Source organism: Dermochelys coriacea, chromosome 11, assembly GCF_009764565.3.
Source record: "Dermochelys coriacea isolate rDerCor1 chromosome 11, rDerCor1.pri.v4, whole genome shotgun sequence".
In the NCBI taxonomy this organism is placed as follows: Eukaryota; Metazoa; Chordata; order Testudines; family Dermochelyidae; genus Dermochelys; species Dermochelys coriacea.
In genome coordinates this window covers 20,100,518-20,122,740 of record NC_050078.2, presented here as the reverse complement: position 1 = coordinate 20,122,740, position 22,223 = coordinate 20,100,518, and the positions used below count along the sequence as shown (strand labels likewise).

Sequence of the window (22,223 nt, the reverse complement as noted above, 5' to 3'; positions counted from 1 at the left end):
TGCTTATGCTCAAATAAATTTGTTAGTCTCTAAGGTGCCACAAGTACTCCTTTTCTTTTTTGCGAATACAGACTAACATGGCTGCTACTCTGAAACATGATATTAAGATTTACATGTAGAGAAAAGAAACAACAGCCTGCAGCACTGTGCCTGAATGTAGCACCAACAGAGGATGTTGCTCGTGCTGCGACTTCACTTATTTTTCATAAGATGCTTTATAAGATATAGATCTAGTAGAATGGGCATTCATGTGTATTAATATCTCAGATGGTGCCTTACCTTGTTTTAAATAAGTTTCTTTGATAACCAGTTTGACCCATTTAGAAATAAAGGGTTTGATGTGTTAGCACCTTTAATTCTGTTGCCAAAGAAAACATACAGAACAGCAGAGCATCTGAATGTTTATGTTCTGATCAAATGGCATTTGATTATCCTTGTAACAGCAAGGCAATAGAGTATTAGTGTCAAATTATTTTATGGACGGGTAGATTTTAAACAAAAAGGAAGGAAAATATTTATATTAAAAAAATGAACTTTGAACACAATTTTGAAGGTTGTGTGTAATACATTGTATTAAAATGGAGGAAAAGTTCTTTAACAGATATGGCTCCAATTTCACAAAATTCAATGGCAGATGTAATTGTAATTAAGAATGCCACTTTGTACTCAAAGTAACAACAAGAAATATCTGAGAGGTTGGAAAGGAGGGTCCAGTTGGGATTTCAGAGCTAAATTTAGAGCCCATTTAGCTATTAGATAGACTGATAGTCAAAGGTGACAACAGCTTTGAAGGATCACATCATGTGAGGATGTTGGACTAGAACAGACTGTTCTTGTACCTAAATATGGAGTTTCAGTACAAATTGAACCAGGCAAACCAATTAGCAGAAAATGGCACCAAAGTTACAAAAGGTGAATCCTTAGTTACATCCTTTCCCCTAGGAATGTCTTTTGATTGAAAGGTTTCTTTTCCCCTGACAAATACATGTAATTCTGTATATTTTGGTATAAACTGCTAGTGATAGTGTGTGTGTGTGTGTGTGTGTATGTATATATATATATATATATATAAAATGCTTTTAATTTTATCTCTCTCTCTCTCTCTCTCTCTCTCTCTCTCTCTCTCTCTATATATATACATATCTCATACCCTACTAATGTACATGATAAAATCAAAAATAGTAGCAGGAACACTGCAATAAGTAATTAAACAGAAATATGGCATATATCCAACTCAAGAGAAGAGAAAGTTCAACTTTATGATGGTGGAATGTTGGTCTGAAATAGCATGACTGAGTTCGACCTTTAAGGCACACTGCAATGACCATCCATTTTCTTGTACTTTCAGGGAAGGAGAGATGTGTTGAGGGCTAGTACATCTGGCTGGACATTTGGGGCAAGGTATTTCTTGGGGCTCATTGTTGGGTTCGGTTGGTTATTTTCTGGTTTACGGGGGGGGAGCAGAGACAAAGTTTCATTTTTGTTTATATTATTCCATTTGTAATATGTCCGAAAATCACTTAGAACCTTGAGTACACATTTCTTTCTTGTCCCATCATTATACACTGAAAGAAAAAAAAATTCCTAATTGTGTACCAATTTGGATAGCTGGTGTGCTCTGGGGAGTATAAGGAATAACGCTGCTTCCCTGCTCCCTCATGAGAGAGCACAGGGTACTCCAAACTGGGCAGAGAGGTGACAGACACCAGTCATCTGAAGAGGAGCAAGCTACTGGGCTCGGTGCACGTCTGCTCAAGAGCTCCAGAGGACACACTGCCTTTGCAAGGCCAAATGCCTCCTTGTGGTCCCCCTTGGGATGGTGCAGCTCTGCACTGTCCCTTACTATGACAAGACCTTTTTGATTATCCATCATGAATCAGATTCCTTCATTTGTTAAGGCCTCTGACACCACATAAGTAGCATAGAGTGATCTGGCCGGAGACAGCTGGTAGAGAACTATCCTTGCACAGCTGAAAGCCCACTTGCTCAAAGCTAATGGAAACAGCTCCATCACCTCCTGCACCAGCTGCCCTCCCAATGCCCAATGTCAAAGAAGGGAGAAGGTGGATCAGAGGCACTCTGGAGATAGGATGTGGAAGGGGGCATGGTGGAATGGAATTCTACTAGAGCTTCCACTAGTGTCATATCCGTGTTTGACCTTATGTCAGTGCCAGAAGTTACAGCAGGCCCCCTGCTGCTCCAATTTCTGCTGAGGCCAGAGGCTGAGGATCAAGAAGCTAAAAACAGTTCCCTGTGGCCATCACTCTCCACTACATTCAAGAGATAATTGCAGCCATTATATTTCCATATGAATATAACTGAAAGAAAACCATGGCTCAAAATGGATTCAATCAGTTCAGGGAAGCCACACACAGTAAACTCCTTTTAATTAGTAGTCACACAGGCCCTGGGTTCCTCAAAAGAACAAGTCACTACACAGAAGAACCCACCTCCCTAAGCACCAACTGCTCTCTTTTTGTAGAAAAGGGTTTTGAAGGAGTGTGAAAAAGCAACGCTCCTCTTCCCCTGCAGCACAGAGACATAATAAATTGTTACACTGCACACTGGGTGTCCCATGTGAGAACCATGGGGAGTTGGTACAGCACCACGGTGTTGGAAAACAACAACATGGAAAAGCAGTGTTACGAATCTGTGCAGCTAACTGGAACAGTAATAAACAGCTGCACATGGAATTCAAATTAGGATTGAATCTCTTTGTTAGCTTTTTGACTCTTACCACATCAAATTCAAGCTGATTGTCTTCATCGTGCAAGCCTTCCACAATGTGGTCCCAGGTACCTCTATCATTTCCTCAGACGCATTCAGTGGCTCCTTGTTTTACTCAATAACTACACCATTTGCCCTTCCCTCCACTCTCAGCTTCACACCTTCATTCATGCTACGCTGTCTGGTTTTTTTTTTTTTTTTCAAAATTCCTCTTTAAAATTAAATTACTTCCTTTAATACTTCCTGTTCCTTGTGCCCCTCAACAAGAGTCACTCTACACTCTCCTTTATTTAAATTGTGCTGTCTCCTACCATTCCCCACTCCATCCCATCCTACAAACCATTCTATGTGAGCAGGCACTTGTGCCCACACATTAGTGATTTCAGTAGTGCTCAATGCAGGTGCGAGGGCTGCCCATTCAGAGCTCATTGTAAGATCAGGATCTTAGACTGTGAACCCCTTCAGAGGAGTGATTATTTCTCACTCTATATTTGAGAAGAGCAGTTTAAATAACAATATTATAAAAATACATGGTTGTACCACATCTAACTAAGGGTGGGAGAAGGAACCTCAACTCTGTAGCTCCCAGCTCAATACATGCTTTTATAATGTTTTTAAACAAGTAGAAAAGAAATCTATCCCTGCATCGTGACTGTGTGCCCTACTTTACCTGCAACGTTTCCATTTAATTTCACTTACAAATTCCAGTAGAGAAGGATTTTATGAAGGAAAATACCAACAGACCCTTGTTCAAAATGGTAATACAGGACACTGGACTAAGAGCTGTAAAAAGTGCACTGGTATGTCAAGAAAGCAGAATCACATTCAGCATTTATGGGATCTATAATAGAGTTGCTCCACTCCAGCAAGTGAAAAGTTACCTATGTACTGAAGGGTGCAGAATGAATAACCTAGTAAGTAAGCATTGAATATCTGGATTGTTTACATTCATTATGCACTATTTTATCTCCTTACCAGAACTACTACAGTAGGATGGTTCCACAAGTTTGCCAGTCTTATCATAACAGGCAATAGCTTGGAGTCGCACACCTTCTCCACATTGTTTGGTCTCTCCCTGGAATCTCGTTCCTAGTTGCAGCTCGGTTTTTCCTTCTGCAATAATGCAATCGGACCAATTTCCATGGGGCTGGGTGATAAATGTTTCACAGGGACATGCTTCTGTTTCAACTTGAGGATACACCACTGTATTCTGGCATTTGTCTCGTTTTCTGCTTCTCCCTGTTCCAACCAAAGAAATCTGCTTGTTAGCTTAACATTTGCTGCTTTTGATAACAGTGTGTCATATTATTTATACAGGAGTTTAATACATTAAAACCAAGACGATCTGAAATGTTAATATAGAGGAATATAGAGGAATACTTGTTGCCAGTGCTTAAAAGTGCTAAGACAAAGTAGTTATCTCCAGGGGCAACCAGGAACCTTAGAGGAACTTAGACAAACTTTCTTCTGTTGGAGAGAACATTGAACACTATGAAAAGGCTTGCCGTAGTAATTGTATGGCTAGAAAATTATTTGTAATTGTATGCAATATCATTGCCCCCTAATTATCAGATGAAAACAAATTGATTATTTTGTCTCTATTCTTCCTGCAATCAATGGTTGCCAGGGAAACCTACAAAGGAGTCTAGGTAAGCTGCAACTCTTTCTTTGAGGCTACTTTACAAATTAGTTAAACATGCACCCTGCACACAGATTACTTTGAAGAAAATAGAAAAGATAATCCCTGGTAAATTACTGAGTCTGGAACACATTTAAGTGGTATCTTTTTTCCCCTCTCTCTCTATGCTTCTGATATATTTTAAAGGAATATTACTTAAAGGTCTTTTCCCCTCAGTATCTATCTTAAGGAATATAATACATCTATTTATCTTTAAAGTACAGCCCCACATTGGAGGACAGTGTGGCATTTCCCTAGCTGGTCCTCCCAGAGACATTGTGCTTGAAAGACATGCCTCACTCCACACTGGCTATGAGCAGATCCCATATGGGGGGAGCAGACCTTGTTTTTTTTTTCAAAGAACCTCTGCTCCCTGGAACTTTGTGATTACCTGCTGGAATTCTAGAGCATGAGGGGGTGAAATATCTGCTTCTCTTGCAAGGGGTTAATTCTGCTGGCCTGTCTAGAATGGGGCAGTCTTTGTGCTGCTTGAACATGTGATTGGGATTGTATTTGGCTGCTATGTAGAAGTGTACGGAGCTGGAAAGAAGGATTCTTGGGTCCTCTCCCATAGTTGTCACAGACACTAATGAGCACTCCCTACTTGCTGCCAGTTAGACTGCTGTGCAGGGAATACAAACCTCTGCTGCCCTGTATCTCTGGGTGTTTCAAGTTCCTGTAACCTGAATGGAGTCAAGCCACTAGCCCAATCTCGGGGTTCCTAGGTATGCTGTTAGGGCACAAACCTTCTAACTGGCACCCCTCTCTGAGTGTTGAACTCACTGTCCAGCCCCCCCACTAGCTCCTCTGCTTACAAAACTTCAGATTCTCTAGTACTTAAACACATCCTCTCCCAGAAATCCATCCCAAAAGTGTGAAACCTCTGGTTACAATTTAACTCTGTCGGGGCACGCCATAGTTGTGAAGCAGTCAACAACTTGGCACAGTCTAACATCGTCATGCTCTTTTATACATAATCATGTAAAGCATAGAGAGTAGAGATCATCCAGAAAAGAAGCATTTGAAACTGTAATTTGTCTCACTAGCTCACCCTTCTCTTGGAAGTCCTAGGGAACCATTTGGGTGCAGGCAGGCAGTATGTCCCCTGCCACATGCAGGTTGTTACTTGGTGAGTGGTCTCTCCCTCGTGGACAGGAGAAAGTGGCTCCTGAGCAGGCCAGCTTCTGCCATTTAAAAGCTTTAGCGCTTTGTGTCAAGTGACCCCTTTACCAGTTTTCTCACATGAGCACAGTCTCCTGCCAGGTGACTTAATTGCCAGGTGACATCCCCCTTGCTCAATCTGTTCTGGGCAGGACCAGCAGTGCTTGAATTACAGGGGGTCTTGGGAGGGGAAGAGAGCTGACTCCTTACTACTTTCAGTGGCTGGGCCCCTTCATACCAGTAGGAAGTGAGAGGCACTGCCTGGCATCCTGGCCAACTGCTCAGCAGAGACTGGCTCAAGCCTGCCACATCCCATCCCACCACTCCTCCTCCAGCAACAAGCTGGGGAGAGAGACAGAAAAGTGGTAATATACCAAGGAATGTGGAGGTCATGGACCAGGGGAGCTGGAAGGAAAGGAGTGTTGGAGATCTGGGGGTTGGGTGAGGTTGGGAGACCTAAAAGGGGATAGTAGGGTAGCCAACAGTAGCTGTCACTATAAAGAACTTGGGAGGTGAGTGGGGAAAAGGGTCGGGGGGCAGAGATCAGGGCAGGGCTAATGGAGGCAGAAGTAATGGTGAGTAGGACAGATGCTGTGGTGGGTGCAAAAGGGGGAGTTATGAATGGGGGAGGAGGTAGGGCAGAGGGGGTAGGGGAGGCAGGGCAGAATGAAGGGAAAACTGGGGTAGGTGTCATAAGTAAGGAAGGAGGAACAGTTAGGGGTAAGAGATGAAGCAGGGCAGATGGTGGGGAGTGGGGGATAAGGGCAAGGGGAGAAGACAGTCTTGCTACAGCTGGGCTTGGCAGCACAGAAGATGTCAGCAGAGGATCCAGCCAAGACACACGCTGGCACCTTGCTGCACACTGTTTTCAAACTGCTTGCATTCGGTAAAGACTCTCCTACTACTCCCCACTGCCCAATTTGAAGTCTGGGGACTAGTCTTTTGCCTAGAATGAATAGATTTCCAATGATAAGCGTCAATTCCCTCTATTATTATTCTTTTGCCACCAGGTCTTGGAATTTTCAACCCAACTTGGAGGCAAACAGAGAAGAAGGCAAAAGGCCACACATTCAGAATGTTTCAGAGTAGCAGCCGTGTTAGTCTGTATTCGCAAAAAGAAAAGGAGTACTTGTGGCACCTTAGAGACTAACAAATTTATTAGAGCATAAGCTTTCGTGAGCTACAGCTCACTTCATCGGATGTATTTGGTGGAAAAAACAGAGGAGAGATTTATATACACACACACAGAGAACATGAAACAATGGGTTTATCATACACACTGTAAGGAGAGTGATCACTTAAGATAAGCCATCACCAACAGCAGGGGGGGGGAAAGGAGGAAAACCTTTCATGGTGACAAGCAAGGTAGGCTAATTCCAGCAGTTAACAAGAATATCAGAGGAACAGTGGGGGGTGGGGTGGGAGGGAGAAATACCATGGGGAAATAGTTTTACTTTGTGTAATGACTCATCCATTCCCAGTCTCTATTCAAGCCTAAGTTAATTGTATCCAGTTTGCAAATTAATTCCAATTCAGCAGTCTCTCCTTGGAGTCTGTTTTTGAAGCTTTTTTGTTGAAGTATAGCCACTCTTAGGTCTGTGATCGAGTGACCAGAGAGATTGAATGGAGTTTGCAGCCTGACAGACACATAGTATTTACAATCTCATGTACCCTTAATAAACTGTACAGACATATTCATAATTCATCACAATAGTATGCCCCCGAAGATGCCAATTCACAACCTCTGGAGCACTCATCGGTAAAATGGAGTTTGGTAAGTAATTATGTAACTATAAAGTCAATAGACATGTTTTCTCTTCCAATATTGCACACAGTAAGAAAATACAGAATATACACAGACAATCTACATACCAAAATGTCTAATTTTCTAATACTGTACCTATTAAGGTAATGGGAATTTTGCCATCAGTTTCAGTGGGAACAAGACCAGGACTATAGCTATATTCTCTATTCATCTGTATTACTCCTCAAACATATACATATATTTCCAAGGAGAAATGTAGACGTAGCAAGGCCTTAATTTTATTAAAAAGAAAAGGAGTACTTGTGGCACCTTAGAGACTAACAAATTTATTAGAGCATAAGCTTTCGTGAGCTACAGCTCACTTCATCGGATGCATTTGGTGGAAAAAACAGAGGAGAGATTTATATACACATACACAGAGAACATGAAACAATGGGTTTATCATACACACTGTAAGGAGAGTGATCACTTAAGATAAGCCATCACCAACAGCAGGGGGGGGAAAGGAGGAAAACCTTTCATGGTGACAAGCAGGTAGGCTAATTCCAGCAGTTAACAAGAATATCAGAGGAACAGTGGGGGGTGGGGTGGGAGGGAGAAATACCATGGGGAAATAGTTTTACTTTGTGTAATGACTCATCCATTCCCAGTCTCTATTCAAGCCTAAGTTAATTGTATCCAGTTTGCAAATTAATTCCAATTCAGCAGTCTCTCGTTGGAGTCTGTTTTTGAAGCTTTTTTGTTGAAGTATAGCCACTCTTAGGTCTGTGATCGAGTGACCAGAGAGATTGAAGTGTTCTCCAACTGGTTTTTGAATGTTATAATTCTTGACGTCTGATTTGTGTCCATTCATTCTCTTACGTAGAGACTGTCCAGTTTGGCCAATGTACATGGCAGAGGGGCATTGCTGGCACATGATGGCATATATCACATTGGTAGATGCGCAGGTGAACGAGCCTCTGATAGTGTGGCTGATGTGATTAGGCCCTATGATGGTATCCCCTGAATAGATATGTGGACAGAGTTGGCAACGGGCTTTGTTGCAAGGATAGGTTCCTGGGTTAGTGGTTCTGTTGTGTGGTGTGTGGTTGCTGGTGAGTATTTGCTTCAGATTGGGGGGCTGTCTGTAAGCAAGGACTGGCCTGTCTCCCAAGATCTGAGAGAGCGATGGCTCGTCCTTCAGGATAGGTTGTAGATCCTTGATGATGCGTTGGAGGGGTTTTAGTTGGGGGCTGAAGGTGATGGCTAGTGGCGTTCTGTTGTTTTCTTTGTTGGGCCTGTCCTGTAGTAGGTGACTTCTGGGTACTCTTCTGGCTCTGTCAATCTGTTTCTTCACTTCAGCAGGTGGGTACTGTAGTTGTAGGAATGCATGATAGAGATCTTGTAGGTGTTTGTCTCTGTCTGAGGGGTTGGAGCAAATGCGGTTATATCGTAGCGCTTGGCTGTAGACAATGGATCGAGTGGTATGATCTGGATGAAAGCTAGAGGCATGTAGGTAGGAATAGCGGTCAGTAGGTTTCCGATATAGGGTGGTGTTTATGTGACCATCGCTTATTAGCACCGTAGTGTCCAGGAAGTGGATCTCTTGTGTGGACTGGTCCAGGCTGAGGTTGATGGTGGGATGGAAATTGTTGAAATCATGGTGGAATTCCTCAAGAGCTTCTTTTCCATGGGTCCAGATGATGAAGATGTCATCAATGTAGCGCAAGTAGAGTAGGGGCATTAGGGAACGAGAGCTGAGGAAGCGTTACATTGTCACCAAATGTGAAATAGTTATGGGTCAGGACAAAGTCACAAAGTTCTGCCACCAGGTTAGCCGTGACAGTATCGGGGATACTGTTCCTGACGGCTTGTAGTCCATCTTTGTGTGGAATGTTGGTGTAGAGGGCTTCTACATCCATAGTGGCTAGGATGGTGTTTTTAGGAAGATCACCAATGGACTGTAGTTTCCTCAGGAAATCGGTGGTGTCTCGAAGATAGCTGGGAGTGCTGGTAACGAAGGGCCTGAGGAGGGAGTCTACATAGCCAGACAATCCTGCTGTCAGGGTGCCAATGCCTGAGATGATGGGGCGTCCAGGATTTCCAGGTTTATGGATCTTGGGTAGCAGATAGAATACCCCAGGTCCTGGCTCCAGGGGTGTGTCTGTGCGGATTTGTTCTTGTGCTTTTTCAGGGAGTTTCTTGAGCAAATGCTGTAGTTTCTTTTGGTAACTCTCAGTGGGATCAGAGGGTAATGGCTTGTAGAAAGTGGTGTTGGAGAGCTGCCTAGTAGCCTCTTGTTCATACTCTGACCTATTCATGATGACGACAGCACCTCCTTTGTCAGCCTTTTTGATTATGATGTCAGAGTTGTTTTTTTTGGCTGACTTAGAACAACGCTTCCTCAGCTCTCGTTCCCTAATGCCCCTACTCTACTTGCGCTACATTGATGACATCTTCATCATCTGGACCCATGGAAAAGAAGCTCTTGAGGAATTCCACCATGATTTCAACAATTTCCATCCCACCATCAACCTCAGCCTGGACCAGTCCACACAAGAGATCCACTTCCTGGACACTACGGTGCTAATAAGCGATGGTCACATAAACACCACCCTATATCGGAAACCTACTGACCGCTATTCCTACCTACATGCCTCTAGCTTTCATCCAGATCATACCACTCGATCCATTGTCTACAGCCAAGCGCTACGATATAACCGCATTTGCTCCAACCCCTCAGACAGAGACAAACACCTACAAGATCTCTATCATGCATTCCTACAACTACAGTACCCACCTGCTGAAGTGAAGAAACAGATTGACAGAGCCAGAAGAGTACCCAGAAGTCACCTACTACAGGACAGGCCCAACAAAGAAAACAACAGAACGCCACTAGCCATCACCTTCAGCCCCCAACTAAAACCCCTCCAACGCATCATCAAGGATCTACAACCTATCCTGAAGGACGAGCCATCGCTCTCTCAGATCTTGGGAGACAGGCCAGTCCTTGCTTACAGACAGCCCCCCAATCTGAAGCAAATACTCACCAGCAACCACACACCACACAACAGAACCACTAACCCAGGAACCTATCCTTGCAACAAAGCCCGTTGCCAACTCTGTCCACATATCTATTCAGGGGATACCATCATAGGGCCTAATCACATCAGCCACACTATCAGAGGCTCGTTCACCTGCGCATCTACCAATGTGATATATGCCATCATGTGCCAGCAATGCCCCTCTGCCATGTACATTGGCCAAACTGGACAGTCTCTACGTAAGAGAATGAATGGACACAAATCAGACGTCAAGAATTATAACATTCAAAAACCAGTTGGAGAACACTTCAATCTCTCTGGTCACTCGATCACAGACCTAAGAGTGGCTATACTTCAACAAAAAAGCTTCAAAAACAGACTCCAACGAGAGACTGCTGAATTGGAATTAATTTGCAAACTGGATACAATTAACTTAGGCTTGAATAGAGACTGGGAATGGATGAGTCATTACACAAAGTAAAACTATTTCCCCATGGTATTTCTCCCTCCCACCCCACCCCCCACTGTTCCTCTGATATTCTTGTTAACTGCTGGAATTAGCCTACCTGCTTGTCACCATGAAAGGTTTTCCTCCTTTCCCCCCCCTGCTGTTGGTGATGGCTTATCTTAAGTGATCACTCTCCTTACAGTGTGTATGATAAACCCATTGTTTCATGTTCTCTGTGTATGTGTATATAAATCTCTCCTCTGTTTTTTCCACCAAATGCATCCGATGAAGTGAGCTGTAGCTCACGAAAGCTTATGCTCTAATAAATTTGTTAGTCTCTAAGGTGCCACAAGTACTCCTTTTCTTTTTGCGAATACAGACTAACACGGCTGCTACTCTGAAACCTGTGATTAATTTTATTAGTTTCCAAAACCTAATTCTTTCAAAATGATGTGTTCTGGAGTTCTAAGGATAATTTTACTCGCAAATGGGTAACTTTGCAAATTAACAAATAGGAACATAAACCAAAAACAACAGGGAAATCATTTCCACATTTTTCCAGACAGGAGTTCAATGACATACAAATTATAATGTCTTACACTTAGATCAGACTCAGATAACAAACCAGTTATCGATTAAATACACTGTTCCATTAGATAGCAAAGTCACCACTTGGGATGTTTGTGAAAATGAGCTACCTTGAAATATTCAAAGGGGAAAAACATCAAATTATTTAATGCCAACAATCCATCCTATAACAAATATATAAGGACAAATTCAGATCAGAGGTAAGAGGATACAACTCAACTGACTTCAGTGAAGTCCTGTACTGTATAGGAAGTTGATAATATGCTTTTAAATAGTTGGAAAGTCTTCTAGTGGCGCTCACTGCGTTCTGTGCTTTGCCTGACACTTTATAGCTCAACAAGCTAATACCTGTCAACCAAAGGCTGCCAGGGTGGACAAGCTGATATACTAGCAAACCAAGAGGTAGAGCACTCTACCAGTTAGTACAGCAGGTTTTCTTTGTGAACGCCTACTAACCTGGAATTGGATGACATCCTGAACAAGGAATAGCTACAGGTACTTAGATGATATGGTGATAGGCTCTATGTTTTTGTGCCGAGATGGCACATAGAAATCGGAGATGCTGCTTTGGTAATCTATGCATGTATGGACAGTAAGGCCTTTTGTATAGGCCATCACTGAATATAAAGATGCTTATATTTCAAGTGTAGCAGTGTTAAAGAACAGGAAAATTGGTGTTTGTGTTTTATTTAAATACAGTAAGCTGGGCCTAATTCTCCATTCACTTATTGTGACAATTTGAAGAATCTGTCCAACATATGAATCGTGTGAGATTATGAACTCTCTGTATTTATCTTTACCATGCTACAAACTCCATTTTGAATGTGCAGCTTCTCTGTGGTCTCTTTACCTACATGCTGAACTGAAATTCCAGTTGGGGTAGTGGCAAAGGCCTAACAATAAGAGTGAGGTTAAACATTGATGATTGGCCATCTAAATAACAAATATATGGCTAATGCCCAGGGCAAGTCAGTTTTTCAAGTATAAGCTCTGTTAGGAGGTCACGTTGGCAACAAAGTCACCTGGCAGGGGTCTGTGATCACCAGAGGAAGCTAAGCAGGACGTCACCTGACAAAGATGGATGAAAGTTATAAGAGAGCAGGAGGTGATCCACTGAGGGGGGCATTTTTCTTCACCTCCAGGTGGGAAAAAAGCAACCCTTCTTGTAGTAGCCTAATGAGGCAGAGGACCTGCCTGTCATCCTGAGCACAGAGGTCCCTCAAGGACTCCCAAGGTAATGAGTAACATTGTGTTTATAATGTTTATTATTTTCTAAATGAACTGTATTTCCTTGTGCCTTTTCTGTTAAGTGAAAGAGCAATAATGTGTTAGACTTTGTGCAACGTGGTTGTGTGTTACATGTTTCACAACTATCACATGCCTGCTGGGAACCCAGAAGGCTCACACCTTTGCTGGGATTCTGGGAGAGGGAATCACAACTGGACCTGAGGGCCTAGGCAAGTGGGCTGAGGAGCTCCAATTCCATAAAGGGATAACAGACAAAGTTAGTGCCCAAGAAATGTTCCAGAGAAGCCAAGGGAGGCACAGCCTGCTGAGACACAGGGAAGCTTAAAAGACTGGGGAATCCCTCACAACAATCTGGTGCAGAGGGTTGCTGACCAGATCTGTGACACTTCCCTAAGGCAGCTTAAATGAATTTGCCTTGCTCCAGTACCCATAGCAAAGCCAATTCATTGCAATAAAGATTCCTCTCACACATGTCACTTGGAGCAAGGCAACTGATTTAAGCAACCGTAGGCGAATGTCAGTTTTACACCCATTTAGGCCCACCGTATTAGATGGGCCTACTCCTGATTTACACTGGAGTAAAAATGAGAGGAAATTTAGGCCCATGGTATAATATAGCATAACAAATAGAAGTCAACATAAAGAAAATACATAGCTAAATATATCACAAAAGGGCCATTCACCTAATTTCTTATGATAACAGCTTAGCTATATGTTAGGCAGAGTAATAAGAGATGGATGGAGAATTTTTATTTCTCTATAAGTGCAGAGATCACTAGGGAAGGCATTATACTATAAATCTTTTGCCAGAAACACCTGAAAATTCTTAATAATGACATTTATGTAAAAGGGTACCTTTATTCTTTAATGAGCTGAGCTCATGAATAAAACACTTTGATTCCATTATATTTGTATACGGAATTATGTTACTGAAAACTGAATCACTCCAAACAATAACAAAATAATCTTGTAGTTGATTACAAGTTATTCCAGAAGAAAAGAAAAGTGATAGCCACCATACTTATGCTACTATTCAATTCCTAAACATTATTATGCTGTATATGTTTACTAAAGCTGTCATGTTTAATTTTTCACCCTGCTGTAAAAGCCTTTGATGTATCACCTCTACTAATGGAATAACAAAAAGTAACTAAACTATGGTCCTTTTAAATGCAAAATAGAAAATATGAAATGCTTTAATGCAAAGCAGTATACCTACTGTAAGTCTTACCCTCTCACCCCCCATTCAGTTCAATTTGGTTTAACAAAGTGCAGCAGAAGAAAAGACTGTTATTAAAACAAATGTCCCTGAATTATTAATGTTCTGAAATTTTAGAGCTTCTCAGTTTGTTCTGTGTTCAAATAACATATAATATTTTTCCAGTAGTTACTGCAGAATGGCTTGAACCAGGATGTTTTACTAATATTTGAAAATGACCAACTAAAACCAGTATAATGCTCTTGGCTAATTCCATAAGCCCAGCATTACTTATATTATTAAAGTTATATGACTCCCACAACTTTACATTTCCAACCAGATTTAAGCCTAACAGTTACAGGTAAGTAATCTTGATTTCTTCTTCAAATGCTGATCCCCATGTTAGAAAATTGCTGACGTCAGTGAATGAAATCTATTTTCTTCAGCAGAAGCATGGAGTTTCAGAAAGAGAACAGATACATGGATAGATTGGTTGACATGGAATTCAGAAATAACTTTAGGGAGGAATTTGGAATGAAAGCAGTGGGAAATCCATTCCTTGTGAAAAATGGTATATGGTGGATTGGTCATGAACACCCCCATCTCACTGACCCTTCTGGCCAAAGTAATAGCAACTAAACATGCAACTTTCATGGGAAAGGGAGGGGGGCACAGAACATGTTGCCAGAGGTTCAAATGGTGGTCTGCTGATTACTAGTGAAAAAGTCCTGACTAGGCCTTTCATGAATTTAACTGTTGTTGGGTGAATGAAAATGGAGGAAGGGAGGTATTGCTGCATGATGGACACACAGTGAGCAGAGTTCTTCAATGACAGGAGATAATGTAAAATGACTGGGTTATCTGCAGAGTCTGAGGAAGACTGATTATGCCATGCCCAGAAACCTCTCCATTTAGCTAGGTAGCAGGTCCTAGTTGAATCTTTCCTATTTTGATTAAGAATGGCTTGGATGACTAACAAATATGAGCATTCTAGATCTGATGCTCATCCAAACACCAGGCCGTGAAGTGAAAAGGGTCTGGACTGAGGTGTCTGATTTGGCCATCTTCCTGAATTAGAAGATCTGGGAAGGCACAGATCCTGATCGGACAAGTTAACATTCTCAGAAGTTCTAGGAAGCACAACTGTCTGGGCCAGGTGAGTGCTATAAAAATGATTCTGGTCCAGTTGTGGTGGATCTTTCTCAAGATCTTGGGTAGCAGGGGACTGGGCAGAAAGGCATATATGAGTTTATCTATGCATAACAGCAGGGGAGTGTCACCCTGGGAATTGTGGCCAATAGCTGCTCTGGCTTGGATAAAGATGTGGTTTCCAATGCACCAATTCCAAAACCTGTCTGCTTCCTGGCAGCCGGGAAAGGATCTTGCTCCAACCTGCTTGTTTATATAAAATATTGTGGTGATGCTGTCTGCCATTACTTGGATATGGAGCGAATGTATGAACAGGAGGAAGGCCCTGCAGGCCAGGTGGACAGCTCTCAGTTCCATCAGGTTAACGTGCAGCCTGACCCTCTATGGGATCCAAGTGCCCTGTACTGTGTGGTTGTTCAGGTGAAAGCCTCAAACCAGAAGGGTTGCACTTGTTATAATGTGTCCTAATAGAGAAAGGAATACCCTGACCATAGTCTTTGGTCTGTGAGTAATCTGTGTTATCAGATTGCTCATTATCTGAAATATTTCTTTGGGGAGGAAATCTCTTATTGAAAGTAAGCCCAGTGTCACTCCAATAAAGTTTGCCATCTGTATGTGGGTCAAAACAGACTGTTCTTTGTTCACACAGACACCCTGTGCTGCTAGATGATGGAGTCGCCGAGCTGTCCTGCTAGGAGTCAATCATCCAAATATGGGAAAAATGTGTAACTGTGCTGTCTCGTTTAGGCTTCCCCCACAGAGAAAACCTTCATGAATACGCTGGGCGTTGTTGCTAGTCTAAAGGGAAGGACTCTGAACTGGTAGTGTTCCTGACCTACTAGGAACTAAACAAACTTTCTGTGGGACAGATGAATATCTCCATGAAAATAGGTACCCTTCATGTTGAGAGCCGCAAACTAAATTTCCTCCTGTAGAAAGGGATTATGGATGCTAGTGTAACCATCCTGAATTTTAACTTTTAAATAAAGATGTTCAGTTGTCAAAGATCCATAATGGGTCTCCACCCTCTATCTTTTTTGGGGACTAATAAGTATGGGGTATGGAATCCTCTCCTTTGATACTGAGGTGTCACTTATTCTATTGCCCCTCATTGGAGAAGAGAATTTGTCTCCTGACAAAGAATGTCCGCCTTAGAGTGTTCCATGAAGAGGAACCAGGAAGAGGCTTTGTGGGGAGGAAAGGAGAGAAATTAGATGGAGTAACCATGCTGGATAATTTATAGAACCCACTTTTCCTTCATGATAGAGTCCCAATTGTGGGCCAAAAGTGAGAGATGATCCCCAAATATGGGGGGAGCAGGGTGATAGAAGTGGTTGGCTTAAATAATGTTGGGCAGTTCTCAACTGAGGCATCAAAAGTAGCCTTGAATGGGTGGGTGGGAAAAGGTAGAGGTTGTGATAGAAGAGGATTCTGAACATCGAGGTCTCTGAACCCTCTGCCACTTGCACAGAGATATGACTGGCTGCTGGTGGTAGAATGTTTGTGGGGGCAGTGGTCTTAGCCACTGGTGTTTTCTCTTCAAGGCCAGGGTGTAAATTCTCAGGAAGTGGAGGTTCAATCCAATATCTTTCAAAGAGGGTGGACTCGCATCAATTTTCTTGTTAAACAAATTTGATTAATTGAATAGTAAGTTCTCTATGGTGTTTTGCACTTCCTTGTGGAACCTTCACCACTATACCAGTGGCTAACCTTCTAAATGCCATGTCCACTGCAACCACTGTAGCTGTAGGGATGTTTTTGCCACTAGTCTGCCTTCTTCAATGAAGGATTGAAATTGGGCTCTGTCCTCAAGGAGAAGTTTGTTCATTATCTGCCAGTCTAGTGCAGTTAAAATTATGTTTTGTTAACAAAGCCTGATAGTTTGTGATACAGAACTGCAGGCTCATAGAGGAGAACACCTTTTTTACCAAAATGTCCAACCTCTTAGAGCCTCTGACAGCTGGGGTGGTCTTAGGATGTTGTGACCTTGATCCCTCCATGACTGCCTGCTTCACTAGCAAATTGGGCACTGGATGGGTGAAAAGGAACTCAGCTCCTTTGGTTGGGACAAAATAGCATCTCTCAGCACTTTTAGGTGTGGGAGAGCAGTAGGCTGAGATATGCCAGATCACTCTGGCTGGCTCCATGATGCCCTGTTTTACCAGGAGTGCCCCCTTGCTTGGACCTGTAGGTTACAGAACGTCAAGGAGACAGTGATGGGAATTCTGGACCTTCTCCAGTAGGATCTGAAGGTCATTCGCTATCCTCAAGAGACAGTACCAAGAGCTGCTACAGTTGTCTGGTGGAGATGATGAGAACAGACTGATTGTTTCTTCTGGAGATGAGGATGAGATCCCTATCAATACCTGTGGATCTGGATCAATTTCCTCCTCCTAATGACTGATCCGGTGGATGAGGAGTGGGAGAAGTGTGGTAGAACTCATTGATGGATCCAAGACATCTGCCATATGGTTCCACAAGTCCCAGTAGGGCAACTATGAGGGGTCAACCAGATCAGGGGGACCCTATGGCATGAAGTACTAGAGGCCCCTGGGAAATTCATATCTGGGAGGAGGGCATCTGGCTCTCCTTGAGTGCCCATCAGGACTCATCTCCCTTTGTCCAATGCAGAAATGTCCCTCAGGAGAACTGGGCCCAAGAGGAGAGGGGACTGTGGGTAAGAGAGAAGATATCCTGCGGGTATCTGGGGGTTTTTCGCCTTCCTCTGTAGCATGGGGCACTGGTCACTTGCTGGAGGATTCTCTGCACCTTGAAGTTTTTAAACTGTGATTTGAGGACTTCAATAGCTCAGACATAGGTGAGAGGTTTATTGCAGGAGTGGGTGGGTGAGATACTGTTGCTTGCATTGTCCTGGAGGTCAGACTAGGTGATCATAATGGTCCCTTCTGTCCTTAATATCTATGAATCTATGACTATCCTCTGGCAAGACATAAATATCCGTACATCCTGGTGTTTGGGGTGTTCCAGCGATTAGGATCAACAGTTCTAATGCATCCCAAAATGTTGTGGGTGGCCAGTCCTTCAAAGGATGGATCAGTGCCATCCAAGAGTCAGGTCCACTGCTCCTAGATGGAGCTGGTGGATGCCGATCTTTATGTTTAGGATTGAAGCCACCAACAAAATTGACTGATTCTTTTTCTTTTGCACTTTAATCTCCTCCCCTTCCTTAAGCAGTCCTGAGCCCTTAGGATCTGCATACAAAGGCTGGCCCGACCTTGACAGGGTTGGGGAGGGATCTCTTCTCTTAGGAACAGACTTGGACAGGAATCTGTCCTTAACCAGGACAGTGTTCCTTACTCTCATGTGAAGCCCTGAATCACAAGTACTTGGGCTTACACAGCTCTAGGCTCCATTCCCAAGTTCATGCTCAGAGGGGTGCTGCTTGTTAGTTGGCATCAATGTACAGAGGGGGTTTCCCTGACCCAGATCTGACTGATAACTCATAGACTTCTCCATAACCTGTTTCTTCACCTGAAACTCATGACTTTTGCATGTTCTCGGGGGATACAAGTGGCAAATGCTGCACTTTGCAGAGATATGCATCTCACCCAAACAGTAGAGGTAGCATTGGTAGTAGTCACTCACAGAGAAGGAGCAAGAGAAGCAATTCTTGAACCCCAGGACCCCAGACATAGTCCTAGACTTCAGGGAGGGACTCCCCCAGCAAGCGGAAAAACAAGCTATAATATAAAAACGATTGACAAAGTCTAGTTACACAGGCTATAAAAAAGAAGCCGGAGAAATCTGTGGATGCTGAGGACTCCGACTCAGGCCAGGCAATGGTAAGAAGAAACGGAAGAGGCGTCAGCTTGCACTGCCTCTTATGCCCTTGGCCAGGAGCATGAGGCTTTTGCACATGTGCAGGCCAATGGACACTGCCTGTTAAGAATCTCTAGACTCGGGGGTATGGTACGCATGCATTCCCATGTATAGAATACACATAGGGATGAGCACTAGAAGAAGAATCCAGTCTGCCAAAGAAATGTGTATTTACCTGACTGACCTGCTTGGCCAGGTAGAGGACAATTAAAGTACATTTATATACAAGGTAAATAAAGCCATAAAGCTAAACAAATGGGGGAGGTGACCATTTAACAATCATGCCAGAGGACAGAATCTGCATCCCAGGAAGCCTTCCTGGCTCTTGAGGCTGAGACAGTGGTCTTTGAGTATCATAAGAGAAGCAAGAAGACCTTTTATTTATCCATCACTGTGGTGACATAGTGTACAGTGCTCTTTGAGCCTGTGAAAGTTGGATCCCCTAGTACGGAGGGTTAGAGATGCTGCTAACTTGATGTAAGAAAGAAAATTGTTTAGGCAAAGATTTAAACTTACTAAAATTAAGAAAACTAGAAAAAACTAATTAAGAAAATTAATAAAACTGTTTTTTGTTATTTGTAATAACATCTGTCTCATACTTGCTTAGTATCACTTAAATCTATTTTCTTTGTAGTAAACTTATTCTTGTTTTATTACAAAACCACGTCAGTGCTGTGTATTAAAATTAAGTGTAAGTCATTAGCTAACCTAAAAGGCTGATGTGTGCACCATCTGTTTGGAAGCAGCAAGATTCATGATTTCTGAGAATGTCCAGTGAGAATGACTGGACACTGCAGGGAGATGTCTCTGGGGAACTCAGGAACTGGGTCCACTGCTTGTTATTTGCAGGGCAAGGTTTAGACTGACAGAGTCTTGAAGAGTTTGTGGGCAAGGTAGATGGGCTGGTGTGTCAGGGAACTGACACACAGCTTAGCAGCAGCAAAGCTTTCACTCTTGCTAAGGCAAAATGGTAACACAGTGGGGCTCTGAGTTCTGGTATCCTGAGCATGTCACAATAAGTATCACTTTTGATCCATCTGCAGCCCATATTGAACTAGTTTGGGTCAACTCTGTACTGCTTTCACACCTACATGAGCCCTTTATATATACAAATGGACAAATATTTGGTCAAAGATAAACAATATTCTATCTGAAATCTGACAAAAGTTCAAAGTCAACTCAGCTACATCGAAAAAGATAGTTCAAATGTCTTGTCCATAAATCATAACATATAAAAGATTGATTGTACCTGTGAGTGATCTTCTTCTACTTTTTGTTGATTCACAATCTGAAGAGCATGCTGTAAATTTAGACCAAGGGGTGAATGTGCAATCATCTTTGCAGGGAATTAGACACTCCTGTACCAGGGAAGGCATAGGTTCTGTCCACTTCATGCATTCAGTGACATCTGCAGCATGGTTATTGTCTGAGAGGCACACAACAGCTAAAAAGAAAAAAAAACTCTTTGTTCATGCTGTATATATTTGGTTTCTGCATTCTAACAAACCAGCTACCTATATATGCAAGATTTGCTGTTCTATACCAATAGTATAAAGAAAATCTATATTTAATTATTATTCATACTGCATTCAAAGGTGTGTTAAGTGCTTCACAGACTTGGTAAAAGACATATCCTTTCTTTTAAAGCTTATGATGTAAATCAGATTCTGAAAGTTCAATGTTCTCAAAGAGTCGATTGCTTTACACTTTGTGGGCAACATTCCAGCCAATTATATAGCATAGGACCATCCAAAAACTATTTACTGCTACACCTGGACAATTCATAACAGAAATGTGAGATAAGCCATGATGTCCATCTTGCTTCAGAAATTAGAATATAACCCTTTGGTTGTACATGACAGCATTTGAAAAGGCAAATGCTTGTATGTCCTCATAAAGAATGACTACTTATCTTACAGTCAATTTAACAGTTTCATAGAGTTTAAGGTCGGAAGGGACCATTAGATCATCTAGTGTAACCTCCTATATACAACAGGCTGTTAAATTTCTCCTTAATATCCCTGTATCAAGCCCAAAGACTTTACTTGCACTTAAGCATTTCAGTCCTCAGGAGACTCAACCATATTCTACAGGCACAGAACTGGAGAGACCAAGGTGTCATCAATGTCCAGAGCCCTTACAATGGCAGGGAATTGATAGGGTGCCCAAATGACCCTATCTAGGGAACCACACTCCATACTCCAGAGGAAAATGAAAATCCCCAAAGGTCCCCACCGATCTGGGAGTGGGTGGAATCATTCTCAACCCCAAACCAGTGTGACCCTGAGCATGAGAGCAAGACTGGCACCTTAAGAGGATTTTCTGTACTACCTCTGAGCCCTGATCTACCCTGCCCAGTCTCCAATTGTGGTGAATCTCTGATGCTTCAGAGGAAGGCAGGGGAAAAAAACAGAATACATCTAGCCAATTATGCATTAGGGGAAAAATGTTCCTTCCTGACTGACATTTTAAGGTTCACCCAGACCAGTCAGGGGTTCTGTCACTGCCTTCCCTGTAAGCTTGGGGGCCCTTCTGCTATGCAGCCATGGTTCAGATCCCTGATGCTAGTAGGGAGCACACAATCACAAACTTGCACCCTGGTTTCCATCAGTCCATTTACTCTTTGCAGAGTAATACCAACAGCCCTTCCATCACGAGTCTCCCCAAATACTTCCTCCTTGAATTCTTAATTACCTTCCTCTTGGACACCATTCTGGTTAATCACTCCCACTCCCCCACCCAAGATGTGAAACCAGCCCCCTATTCATCAGCTCACTTCTGCATACACACTCCACACAGTTTGAACACCACAGACCTGCTTGGAATGAAAATAAACAAAAAATGGATTTCATAGAAAAACCACAGATCTAATATGAAATAGTAAAGGGGAAGCAAACATACACAAGTTTTGCAGTAAAGAAACAAAGGTGCAACCTCAGCCTTTATCCTTTCATATTAGAAAAGGAGTTTCTAATTAGAAAAGGAATAATAAGAGTTACCTACTGCCTTAAAAGAGTTTCCCAGCATACCCCCTAGCTATAGGAGGGATCCAGCATTCATAGACAGCCTCCTGCCTCAAGATTGTCCACCAGTTCTGAATGTTCTTCAGTTCAAACCCTTTCCATTTTAAAAGGATGTGCAGTTTTGTTTTCCTTGTCACTGTAGTTATTCAAAGTAGGGAAAACTCCTCCCTCTCTTTGTTTCCAAAGACTGGGGTTTTCTTTTCAGTTTCAAGCTTTTCTCCCTTTGCTTTGATGGGTTCCTCATTGTACCTTCTTGGGCTGGACAAGGCAAGGTGCTTGAAACAAGTCTTGTCTGGTTGAGAAGGTAGACCCTCCTTACCTGGTTGCTTCACTGCCCTGTTGTGAAGCGAAGCTGAAGTCGCATGACAATTACAG

The 22,223-nt window shown here is 42.7% G+C and overlaps 1 protein-coding gene across 1 annotated transcript in view; it reads right to left on the bottom strand.

Annotated features, from left to right (window-relative positions):
- THSD7B (thrombospondin type 1 domain containing 7B) overlaps positions 1–22,223 on the bottom strand; it is a 516,892-nt gene that overhangs the window by 141,855 nt on the left and 352,814 nt on the right. The window contains exons 13-14 of the mRNA XM_038422837.2: positions 20,075–20,269; positions 3,703–3,966 (exon numbers count right to left, since the gene is read on the bottom strand). Of these exons, the coding sequence (XP_038278765.1) occupies positions 3,703–3,966; positions 20,075–20,269 (459 nt within the window). The remainder of the gene's footprint in view (positions 1–3,702; positions 3,967–20,074; positions 20,270–22,223) is intronic.